The following is a 13,259-nucleotide window of genomic DNA, read 5'->3' on the forward strand; positions in this document are numbered from 1 at the left end:
AAAACTTAAACTTGTCTCGAAAGTCACAATTGAGAAACAAATCAAAAGTGTTTTACCTTTAGCTCGTTTAATTCTGCGAAAGTCCCCAATCTGCGATCCACAAGCGGGCATCTTCAAAGGGACAGAACCGAATCCCGGTGCAGGATTTAACACGTAATCCAATCCTGAATGGATTGAGGCGAGATGAATCCTTCGGAGAATATCAATCTGCTCTGACTGGTCTGCGGTGAGTGACACGCATGAGTTCCAGTGCACGAACACAATGAAGCGCTCAAAGTGAAGCTGCGGAGCGCGTGTCTGCATCATCAGCCTGACGTCAACACTCAGCACAGTGCCCACTGCTGACTGCATTATACAATTAACTAAATGACAGCGTTAATTACGGTCAATAGAGTGAGACTGTAAGACAGTAACGTTCAATTTGCTGAATGTGACATTATCTTTATTTATATTACTTCAGCTAGTATATGGCAACAAATACTAATAACATGTTTAGCTACTTTAAAGTGGAAGTGAAGCAGTCAGTTAAGTTAACATTATTTAGTAAAGTGATTTCCACTTTGATTAAAAAATATATAACAAACATGATTAATGTAACCATTTTAAAGAAAAAAGGATATTTTGTTATAGCTTTTAGAGCAGGGGCGAGCTCAAATGCATAGGCAATTGCACTTCCCTTCAGGAACTCGAGATGCGTCGAGAATCGCTTTGGGAACGCCCTTGCGTGACCGCGTTCTGAAGCACGTGTCAAATCAGTCCAATGGAGCAGCGAGACGTCACGAGCGGGGTGACGTAAGCACCAGAAAGTATAAAAGCGCATCCGGCAGAGCGCAAACCAGCTTCTGCAAAGCAGTTCTTTTCTTATCATGTTATGTTTGCTTAACGAAACTCTGGCTCTCACATTCAATTACCTCCATCCTCATAGAGGCTGCAGGGACAGCTTTAAAGTGGAAGTGAAGCAGTCAGTTAAGTTAACATTATTTAGTAAAGTGATTTCCACTTTGATTAAAAAATATATAACAAACATGATTAATGTAACCATTTTAAAGAAAAAAGGATATTTTGTTATAGCTTTTAGAGCAGGGGCGCCGCCATCTTGCAGTACCACCGCGTGTGAGGTCACGGGGTTGGTTCGCTCCTTAAGTAATAGAAGCATTTCTTTACATTTTGAACACACAAATGTTATTTTAACACACAAATAATTTGGTTTTCACCATAATTTGGATGAATATTCAACATCAAACTGTCTATATGCTAAGTTTTGATCGTAGTATCCCAAACATTGTTTTCATAATGCCAGGCGCAAGGTGATGTAACCAGACAACGCTTCATCATTCATGTCGCATTTTATTGTTATGTCAGACCATTAAGACATATACATTACATTGACTGGTTCACCAGTTGTATATATCATATTTTATGTTCACCTGCGAATACAATTAGCTTTGCAGGTCAGGCGGGGGCATGCTTGCACACCATGGCGGTGTTACAAGCGTACCAGGCTGACCTGCTCAAGGACCTGGATGACAGGGAGGAGGGGGAATCCGACGTGGTAGCTGAACTGCGTCGGGCCAAAGATTTGTCCCTCCGGGCCACCAAAGAAACGGCCAGAGCTATCGGCCGGTCAATGGCAGCAATGGTGACCACGGAGCGGCATCTGTGGTTGAATCTGTCCGATATGCAAGATAAGGACAGATTCTTCCTCCTAGACGCCCCGCTTTCGCCGTCTGGCCTTTTCGGTGACGCAGTTAACACTGTTGTCGAGAGGTTTCAGGAGGCGAGAAAGCAAGCGGCGGCGTTTCAACGGTTCCTCCCTCGTCGCTCCCAGGCCCATGGGGCTGCTGAGCGGGAGCAGCCCCAGCCGTCATGGCCGCTCTGCCCAGGGTCTGTGGGGAGGCCATCATCTCTTTTGGCACATCAACTGCCTGGAGATGCTGGCCGTGTTTCGAGCTCTGACACACTTCCTTCCAGACCTAAGGGGGCATCATGTGCTTGTCCACACAGACAACACATCGGTGGTTTCCTACATCAATTGGCAGGGGGGTCTGCGTTCGACCCCTTGTACAAGCTGGCGCGCCAGATCCTTCTGTGGGCTCAGGGGAAGCTCCTCTCTCTAAGAGCAGTTTACATCCCTGGGTATCTAAATCAGGGGGCAGATATCCTGTCGAGACAGGGGCTGAGGCCCGGGGGATGGAGGCTCCACCCCGAGGTGGTGGAGCTCATTTGGAGGGAATTTGGCCAGGCGGAAGTGGATCTATTTGCGTAGCAGGAAACGACACACTGTCCGCTCTGGTTCTCCCTCACGCATCCAGCTCCACGGGGGCTGGATGCCATGGTGCAGACGTGGCCGAGGCTTCGTCTGTACGCTTTTCCCCCGATCGCTCTGCTCCCGGGAGTTCTGGAGAGAGTACGCCGGGATGGGGTCCGTCTAGATGGCGGCGCCCTTGCTCTAAAAGCTATAACAAAACAACCTTTTTTCCTTTTTTCTTTAAATGGTTACATTAATCATGTTTGTTATATATTTTTTAATCAAAGTGGAAATCACTTTACTAAATAATGTAAACTTGACTGACTGCTTCATTTCCACTTTAAGCTGTATAGAGAAGACTGGGGTTAGATGTCTGGCTTTTTACTCCTCATTATTTTACTTTCTGATTATTTTAACTTATCTGCTTCACAAGAAAAAGATACACTGAAGACACATTAACCTTTTGAGACAAAGTGCCCCAACAACAGTACATGAGGTCAAATTATAAGGGCAAGTTGTCACAGTGGAACCTGCTATTAAACAGTATATGTTTTCCAGCAACATTTTAACAGCATAAACAATGAAACATAGCCGAATACAGTTCATGAAAGAGCATACATGTAAAAGCTTAAAAAAAAAAAAAACTTTTTGGCCAACAGAAACTGTTACTGTAAATATTACTTTGTATAAAATTAAAACATACAAAATGTGACCAGCTGACATTTATGAAAAATACCCTTGTCCTGAGAACTCCATGTTTATAAATTGATAGAGTTGACATCTAAATGTCAGTGTGGATCTATCTATCTATCTATCTATCTATCTATCTATGATATTAGACTAACATGGAGGACTAAATTCACAAAAAAACTTTATTTTTTACAGAAAAAAAAATTAACTGAAATTACAGAACCACAGCTAGAGAAAACATACTTGTGTAATTAGACTTTTGACTCAAACTTTAGAATTGCTGAGATATAGTCGTTGTTGTGGCACACTTAGACATTTAGACACGGCTTTAACAAAACTGATTTGTCTTTATTTTAAAATATGATAATATGAATGACATACTGTACAAAGAAACTCTCAATGTAGGGACCTAAAGAAAATGCAGGCAGTGCTGTAACACATTCGCCATTTATACAATGTGACGGCACATGTATTATTCTATAACGTCTTCTGCATACAAGTATCATGTTCTTCATCCTAAAGATTAGGATATGGAAACATGCACCATCACAAAGTCATCATGCGACAAACACACCATGAATGAGATCCACTGCTGTACTACGTCTGTGGAAATCTGCTCCCCTCTGCTGTGTGATTTATTTTTGTGTGTGAAAAATTGCTGGGAGCTCCATCATTACACTCAACACCTCACACAGAGCAATTGCAATGTACGCTCAGTCACAATGGAATGTTGAAACCCAATTAGCAGTATTGTTTCTTCAAAGGTTGTTCAAGTAGCACAACAGGACACTGAAGCTAAATACAGTGTTGTGTGCTCTTTTTCTGCTCAAAAGCTAAACGACAGGAGCCTTTAAAGTTCATTTAAAAATATATAATGGGTTTGGAATATCAAATAGCCTTTGTGGGTGTACATATAACAAATGTTAAAACATTTGGGGTCTGTAAGTATTTATTTATTTCTGTCATGACAACTCTCGGAGGGATTGGCATGGTAATGTACATGACGATGTTAATGTATTTGGTCTTGGCGGAATAGATCTGCTACGCTGCTGCTGCTGCTGCGGCAGAGCAAGTACCGAGACTTGCTACCTTCAATACATCCACAACATGCTGCTGTGAGCATGTAAGAAATACTGCTGCACATATAGCACATATGAATAACCCCCATATAGCATACATGAATCACCCCGTAGCAGATCTATACAGGTGGAGCTGGGGAAGGTGGAGGGTTTCTGAAGTGCGCTGCCAACTGCTACAGCAAACAAAAGCCAGGTATTTGAATATTAAGCAGTAGAGAACCAATCAGCTGTGCCATGTGACAACGATGTCGCCAGGTTAGATTGAGCTAGACCTATCGGACTGCGCCATCTAGAGTTTCATGCCAGAACTCTGTATTTATTGATTGATTTTTTTCTTAAAGAAATTAATACTTTTATTTATTGAAGACAAAAAATGTGATCAAAAGGGACAGTAAAGACATTTCTAAAAATATTTAAATGTCAAAATGTTGTTAATCTGGACTTTCTATCAGGTTATTATAGTTAACTGAAGCTAAAACTAAAATCATTTTAAAAAGTTAATTGAAATAAAATAAATGTTAACCAAAATAAAATAAAAAATGAAAAAAAAAATATATATTTTAAGTTAGTTTCCAAATAAATATTTTTTCAATTCCATTAGGTTTAACTTTATGTACTAAAATAAAAAACTAAAATAAAAATGAATACAAAACGAAATAGACTATAAAACTATAAAATATCACTATTTAAAACAAGACAACACAAAATTAACTAAAATTAAAATGAAAAAGAAATAAATCAAAACAATTAAACTGTTAATAAAAACAATGATACTAAAATAACACTGCTTCGTATTTATCCTGAAACAAAATGCATCACAGTTACTACAAAATATGTAGCAGCACAACTGTTTTTAACACCGATAATAAGTTTCTTATAGCAAATAAGCATATTAAAATGATTTCTTAATCATGTGACACTGAATACTAGGGTAATGATGCTGGAAATTCAGCTTTGCATCACAGGAATAAATTACAGATGGTGCGTACATTTAAAATATATTAAAATAGAAAACTATTATATTAAATTTGCACCAATATTCAGTAATATTTCACTAGTTTTACTGTTGTTGTTTTTTTAAAAAAAAAATTATAACGACATAATTTATAATGACATAGAAACTACACAACATAGAAAAAGAGCTTTGTTAATATTCTTCAACAATTCTCCTTTTGCTTTCCATGGAAAACTGACAGCACACAGGTCTGGAACGACAGATGGGTGAGTAAATAATGACATAAGTTTTATTTCTGGGTGACCTATCCCTTTTAATGACTGTACAGGAAGAACTCGACCAGACACTTCCCTTCACCAGTTCTTCCTTCAACCCCACTGCCCTAACAGCCTCTTCATAAAGTTCCCAGACTCCACTCAACCCTAACGCTGTCCTTTAGCTTCAATCCACTCACATGTAGAATCGTGATCCCCTGCTTACAGTAACACCGCGGGAATTGTCTCTGCATAAGAAAGACGTGCCAACAGATGCATCTGTCAGTGCGAGCCACTGAAATGCCAAGCATAAATAAATACCACTGTCATGGGTTATTGACCCCATGATGAGTGACTAGCCAACTAGGGAAGTATTAATAATTAGCTAGCAAGCATGTTAATTTGAGAGGAGAGGCTGTGTATCAGTTCAAGTGATTAAATTCAAACAATGGATTTACACTTAGATTTGTTATAATTAAAGGGTCTTGATTTTGGGGAAGACTGCAGCTTTAGAGATTGAAGTTATTTTTTAATATGTTCAGAGCACTTTATGAAGGCTTTTTTTTTCCTGTTTAAATGGGGGAAAATGCAGTATGTAATATAGAGTCTTCAATATATTTTTTTAGTATGTACTATAATGGGTGCTGTATTGAAATTTGTATTTTTTATTGTTTGCTACTGTTATCATCAGCAGTGGATTTTATAAAGCTGCGCTGTTCTCTCTCACAGACGTGCACATCCATTTTTCTGTCGCTCATTTGATCCAAGCATTTATCCACTGACCCACAAAATACTGAGACAGATGCAAGTATGATGTTATCAAATAAATCACGTTTGAGCTTTTGAATTGATCAAAAAGAATGATGGCAGCCAAAATACACCGTTTAAACATATTTTATGCAGAAAAACAGCTATTTTGGATGTAATTTAAATTATTGTTACAATTATTTCACTTCATTTTGTTTGTTGACATTCATGCTCTGCTAAAGCTTGACCTTCAGACCAATAACAAAAACATCACATGACTGCTTATCAAAACTTGTTCAATTATGTCATGAGCATGAAGTTTCTGATATTGCCTCACAATGGAAAATGACCATGATGGTACGCAACTTAACCTAATTAATATTCATGAGCTAATGCTTTTGCATTGCTGTGACATTGCCTGACTGCACTTCTCAAAACACAGTGACTCAAATGCACTGAAGGATAAAAAACAAGATCGGCAAAACTTCAAAAGGCATATTTTTTCTTCTACATGCTCCTGTTTACTGTGAACTCTGTCCCAATACAAAGTTCATTGCCCCACTTTGAAGATAAGCGTTGGTGAGGCAAACTACTCTCTGTGAACAACACAGGTCACTGTTTTTCATTCAGTGTTTCACCCTAAGAAGAGACTATGAAGACAGTTTTGACAGTTTTGTCCATGTATAATTTATTTTCCCCAAAAATTCTATAATATATTACGAAGCTGTCAACAATTCTGGCAGCTAAAAAGTTTGGAGTCAAAAGTCCAATAACACAAATGTTCGTTTTTCGGTGGATTTGGTTTCATGCCCATTATAGGGGTATGTTGTTAGAAAAGGTCACAGTGTGTTTAATGAAATGTTCAATAGCTTTTTATAGTCAAGTACAGTCAAGTTTTAAAAAATACACATACACCAAGAAACAGTGTACAGCTAGTGCCAGTCTCCCTTGTATAATACAATATAATTGCAAATGGGCTAGTAATCCAGTATTCTATTATGTATATAGTCTACAAATTGCTGAATTTGAGCAAACACTTTTACATAATAGTTATTTAAAAAAAAGAAAACAATATAAAAATGCTACAGTAAAGCCATGTTTATTGGTTAACACTAAGTTACATTACCACATATAGTGAAAACTGTAAATGGTTTAACAGTGGTTGCACTGGATGCATTTACAGTGTACTTCTCTAAGAAAGTACTGGGTAATATAAGGCAACTACATGGATTAATGTTCAGGGACAGGTTCAGGGTTAGTAGCTGTACTTATTACACAGTTACTGAATTACTATAACAAGTAGTTTGTCCATGGGGAACAGGACTGTAAAATAAAGTGCTGCCAACGTCGTGTTATATGTAATTGCACTGTACTGTATAATGCTGTCAAATGTATCGTTTTAGCAAGTAAAAACGATGAATTGCCATATCATTTACAGTCAGAAACAACAAAAGTACATTCCCAGAAATTCTTGTGACACACATATTATATTTTATGTACTGTAAATAGATTTGTTTCTTCTTATTTCTGTTATAAGTTATCAGTAATGTACAAGGGTGTTACCTAATGTACGTAGGGCACTTTTTAGGTACACCTTTGTACCTAAAGGGCACTTATTAGTACCTTAAATGTACCTATATAGTACATATTAGTACCCTTTGAAAGGGTACCGCCCCAGTGGCAGCTTATATATCCTGATGCCCTGTGTCTTGAGTGGTGTTTTGTCTTTGTGTATGAATCATTCAACAATTCTGTTGTACCACCTGTATTATGTAATCAGTAGATTTTAAGGTAAAAAGCAGATTTTGGTGTAAGTAGATTGGTATATTAAAATTATATAACTTAACTGAAATATATGGTTAGAAGTTGTAAAATATACAGGCACCAATGTGCCATCCGGTAAATTTCTGGCTGAATTTCTGGCTACCACAGCTGCTGATGTTTTACCATAAATTTAACAGGATATTTTTAACGAGGCACTTGTGCTAATCTAGCAAGCAGGCAAACTATTACTGGCAAATGAATCTATTACTCGCTAAGAAAAGTCAATATTTCTCTCTTGTCCAATATTTTGGATAAACTCTGAACTTCAGCCAACGTGAACAGTAGTTGAGTGGGAACTGGCTAGTCCCTGAGGTGTATTTTCTGGCAGGTCCAGCTGTCCGGACTCCCATGCACACCAAAGCCAGCAGTGAACTGTGAAAAAAACGTGACTACTCTCAGGCCTGATAAAAAGCTTCTGGAGCCATAAAAATGAACGTGACATTGACCGACTACAACTGGCAAACCACTCTCAGATCGAGGTGTCAGTAAATGAATGTCTTCTGTTTTTTTTAAAGGATTACAGAGTTCTTCGAACTGACAGTGGGTGTTAAAGTACGAGATTCCTCATAAATGGCGCTGAGTATTTCCAGAGTCTGAGCTAAAGGTCCAGAACTGCGCCAATTTTCTGTGAAAACCCATCATCAGGCCTGAGCCATTACGGATATTACGCTCCGTTCTGAAAGAAGAGCTTTTTTGAATTGGATAAATGCTTCTTCCAAAGTCTTGCAGAAATAAATGTATCAAATTGCTTAGGGCTTTTCAGTCATTCTCTGGAATAGGCAGATGAATCTACAATGTTGAAAAGGCTCTCTCATTACTATGGAAAGTGTGTTGCAATAGCAGCCAGGTAAATTATATAAATGTAATTTTCAGAGACATTGGTAATGAAGATGTTATCATTGCCCTTGTGTCCTGCTTTGTTGTACACATAAGACATGCAGTACAAGGCTCAAGTGCCACTTGATAAATGAAGCTGCACTATTAAAAAAGAAGCTTACATTCTGGATTCCTCAAAGAACCTTTCAGTGAACAGTTCTTAAAAGAACCATTTTTCATAGTGTGAAGAACATTTTAATAATCGAAAGAACCTTTTTTTCGCTATTAAGAACCTTTTGTGGAATGGAAAGCTTCCATGGATAATAAAAGTTCTTCATGGAACCAATAATGCCAACAAAGAACCTTTATTTGGTATGGGTGGAAGAAAACTTTGCGATGGAATTAAACTTTTCCATTTTGCTTTCATATACCAGCATGTTTGCATGTCAAAAACAAAGTGTTATCCTGTGGAATGCATGAATAGTGTCTGGATTTTAAAATGCATTAGAGTACCGAGGTGTGAGAGATAAGCTCATTTGAATCAGTTTACAGGCAGATTTAAATCAGCACAGCGTGAAGCAAATTGAATTTGTAGGACATACATTTACCCTTTGAGTCCTGTCATTTGCAGTCTTTCTGACATTCTGCAATCTCATCCATAGGCAGATGCAAAATGTAGTTTCTAAACTCTACTGAACAATGTCCTCATTTGCCTCCACAGCAAAGAAATCAAAAACTACCTGTGACCGTCAAGCACATCCCATTTCATTTCATAGGAAACCTCAAACCAACAGAGCCTTCAGAATCTCAAAGTTGTATGGAAATTTCAGTTGGAAAGGCTGAATGGTCACAACAATCTTTAGTTTTGGCTCTGTAATGGAAGTGTAAGTGGCTCAGATTGCCCAAACAGATGGTAAAATACAGATAATGATCGCTGGAGGAATGAAAAATAAGTGAATTCTGTTAAGTGACTATGTGCTGAAACTCAATGACTCTAGAGTTGTATTTATAAAGCAGCATTAGAGCATATACTGAGTTCCCCTGAGAAATTCACCTCCTGTGGTGAGAAAGATAACAGGATATAATTATAACTGCAATTCTGAAAGGTGCTGCCAGGGCGAGCTACTGTACAGAGGCATTGCAAACCCATTCGATCAAGTCAATAAACACACACTATTTTTATTCTTTGTTTAGAAACGATGCAATTTCTTGAGCATTGGGCCAAAGAGTTACAAAATGAAGACAAGCTGTAAGTAATTTCCAACCCGATCTCATGAAAGTGCGTATAAATAGTACGCCAAATAAAAACGAAAACTCGTGGTATTGATACGCAACAATGGACTTTGGCATGTATATGCTACGCGATGGGTATGTTTAGAGTTGTGGGGTAGATGCGTATCATATGTACGCAAAAACTCCGTATCATATGCACACCAACAAATTTCGTATCATATGCACGCGAAAACTGCGTATTATATGCACGCCAAACACATGCATATCATATGCACGCCAAATCAGTAAATGAATGTCTTCTGTTTTTTTTAAAGGATTACAGAGTTCTTCGAACTGACAGTGGGTGTTAAAGTACGAGATTCCTCATAAATGGCGCTGAGTATTTCCAGAGTCTGAGCTAAAGGTCCAGAACTGCGCCAATTTTCTGTGAAAACCCATCATCAGGCCTGAGCCATTACGGATATTACGCTCCGTTCTGAAAGAAGAGCTTTTTTGAATTGGATAAATGCTTCTTCCAAAGTCTTGCAGAAATAAATGTATCAAATTGCTTAGGGCTTTTCAGTCATTCTCTGGAATAGGCAGATGAATCTACAATGTTGAAAAGGCTCTCTCATTACTATGGAAAGTGTGTTGCAATAGCAGCCAGGTAAATTATATAAATGTAATTTTCAGAGACATTGGTAATGAAGATGTTATCATTGCCCTTGTGTCCTGCTTTGTTGTACACATAAGACATGCAGTACAAGGCTCAAGTGCCACTTGATAAATGAAGCTGCACTATTAAAAAAGAAGCTTACATTCTGGATTCCTCAAAGAACCTTTCAGTGAACAGTTCTTAAAAGAACCATTTTTCATAGTGTGAAGAACATTTTAATAATCGAAAGAACCTTTTTTTCGCTATTAAGAACCTTTTGTGGAATGGAAAGCTTCCATGGATAATAAAAGTTCTTCATGGAACCAATAATGCCAACAAAGAACCTTTATTTGGTATGGGTGGAAGAAAACTTTGCGATGGAATTAAACTTTTCCATTTTGCTTTCATATACCAGCATGTTTGCATGTCAAAAACAAAGTGTTATCCTGTGGAATGCATGAATAGTGTCTGGATTTTAAAATGCATTAGAGTACCGAGGTGTGAGAGATAAGCTCATTTGAATCAGTTTACAGGCAGATTTAAATCAGCACAGCGTGAAGCAAATTGAATTTGTAGGACATACATTTACCCTTTGAGTCCTGTCATTTGCAGTCTTTCTGACATTCTGCAATCTCATCCATAGGCAGATGCAAAATGTAGTTTCTAAACTCTACTGAACAATGTCCTCATTTGCCTCCACAGCAAAGAAATCAAAAACTACCTGTGACCGTCAAGCACATCCCATTTCATTTCATAGGAAACCTCAAACCAACAGAGCCTTCAGAATCTCAAAGTTGTATGGAAATTTCAGTTGGAAAGGCTGAATGGTCACAACAATCTTTAGTTTTGGCTCTGTAATGGAAGTGTAAGTGGCTCAGATTGCCCAAACAGATGGTAAAATACAGATAATGATCGCTGGAGGAATGAAAAATAAGTGAATTCTGTTAAGTGACTATGTGCTGAAACTCAATGACTCTAGAGTTGTATTTATAAAGCAGCATTAGAGCATATACTGAGTTCCCCTGAGAAATTCACCTCCTGTGGTGAGAAAGATAACAGGATATAATTATAACTGCAATTCTGAAAGGTGCTGCCAGGGCGAGCTACTGTACAGAGGCATTGCAAACCCATTCGATCAAGTCAATAAACACACACTATTTTTATTCTTTGTTTAGAAACGATGCAATTTCTTGAGCATTGGGCCAAAGAGTTACAAAATGAAGACAAGCTGTAAGTAATTTCCAACCCGATCTCATGAAAGTGCGTATAAATAGTACGCCAAATAAAAACGAAAACTCGTGGTATTGATACGCAACAATGGACTTTGGCATGTATATGCTACGCGATGGGTATGTTTAGAGTTGTGGGGTAGATGCGTATCATATGTACGCAAAAACTCCGTATCATATGCACACCAACAAATTTCGTATCATATGCACGCGAAAACTGCGTATTATATGCACGCCAAACACATGCGTATCATATGCACGCCAAAGTCCATTTTTGCATATCAATACCACGAGTTTTCGTTTTTATTTGGCGTACTATTTATACGCATTTTCATGAGACCGGGCTCGTAATTTCAGATGTTTTGCTAACGCATGCTTTCTTCAAAACCCTTCACTGCAATGACACGTCAGCCAACCTGACAGGCAGGAAAGTGTCTGTTTCTGTCCAGGTTTGAGTTCTTAAGACACGCATTTCAGTGATATTTATCTGGTAGTGGGGATTACATTAGGAAAAAATTTATTTAAAGCACCTTTGATGCAGTAAAAATATGACTGGAAGGTAGCATTGTTCCTCTACAAGCATTCATTTTCTTGTCTTGTTGCCTTGAGAATGCCGATAAAGAGAAAAGCACAAAAGCCAAGTGCTGGCCAGACATCAGTTTTTAATACCTCAAGGAAGCCTGAATAGTTTTATCAATGCCAACTGAAAGATCATAAAAAAAGGAGTCTTGGCAGAAAAGGATAGAATTAAGATGAATTTGTTGTCAAATAATACATTTACTAAACAAACTTTACCAGATTGTAACACATAATTTACAAAGACATCTGTTTCACGGCACGTTCTCTGGAAATAACTATTTTCCACTCTGTAGCCTGACCAAAAAAAATGTGTCTTTCATTTAAAACGTTGGCAGATGAGTGGCTAACAACTCAGCTCAACTTACACATGGAAAAGAAAGAGGACTCATGTTTTTTTTTTATATATAAAGCTTGTTATTAATTAAAGCAGTAATTCAATCATATTAAGAATGCAACCCTTTAAAATGCAGAGGTCCCATGAAAACAGTACTTAGATTATGGAATTAATATTATAAAAAAAAGCCTCGCACAGTGAGCACATTTATGAATATTTGATGGTTTTTAATGAAGCCAAACATTTTGTTGCTATTTATACATTTATTTATTTTTGTTTTCTAATTTACATTACTTACCTTACCTATACTGCTCTAACATTATATACTGAAATGAAAAAATTTAAAATAAAAATCTAATCACAGCTACTACAAACTTTACAAACTTAAACACATTGATGCTTTTTTTTTTTTTTTTTTTTTGTTGCCAAAAAGACATCAGAAGACCTCACTCACTATTAACATTATTGTAAAACGAATCCAGTGTTTGTATTATTGCTAGGTAAATGGACCTTTTTCTTGGGAAATCGATATATATTTCTTGCGTACCCATTTGTTCAAATGGCAAAAGAGAAACTCCACGACTTTATAAAACGACGAGACTGATAACGGCAGTCAGCAGAGAAAACGATATCACAT

At 37.6% G+C, this 13,259-nt stretch overlaps 2 protein-coding genes across 3 annotated transcripts in view; one reads left to right on the forward strand and one right to left on the reverse strand.

The window, feature by feature from the left end:
* Positions 1-305, reverse strand: part of LOC107722892 (glucagon receptor-like) — a 64,876-nt gene extending 64,571 nt beyond the window's left edge. For both annotated transcript variants that reach the window (XM_016531387.1, XM_016531384.1), the window contains exon 1: positions 57-305. The gene's annotated coding sequence lies outside the window, so the exon portion shown is untranslated. The remainder of the gene's footprint in view (positions 1-56) is intronic.
* Positions 306-1,477: 1,172 nt separating this feature from the next.
* The window catches only part of LOC107722882 (interferon-induced GTP-binding protein Mx-like), a 50,232-nt gene continuing 38,450 nt past the window's right edge, over positions 1,478-13,259 (forward strand). Inside the window, exons 1-2 of the mRNA XM_016531376.1 lie at positions 1,478-1,639; positions 1,710-1,884. Of these exons, the coding sequence (XP_016386862.1) occupies positions 1,478-1,639; positions 1,710-1,884 (337 nt within the window). The remainder of the gene's footprint in view (positions 1,640-1,709; positions 1,885-13,259) is intronic.

The sequence above is a fragment of the Sinocyclocheilus rhinocerous genome, unplaced genomic scaffold (assembly GCF_001515625.1).
Source record: "Sinocyclocheilus rhinocerous isolate Xijiao unplaced genomic scaffold, SAMN03320098_v1.1 scaffold2740, whole genome shotgun sequence".
NCBI classification, from domain to species: domain Eukaryota; kingdom Metazoa; phylum Chordata; class Actinopteri; order Cypriniformes; family Cyprinidae; genus Sinocyclocheilus; species Sinocyclocheilus rhinocerous.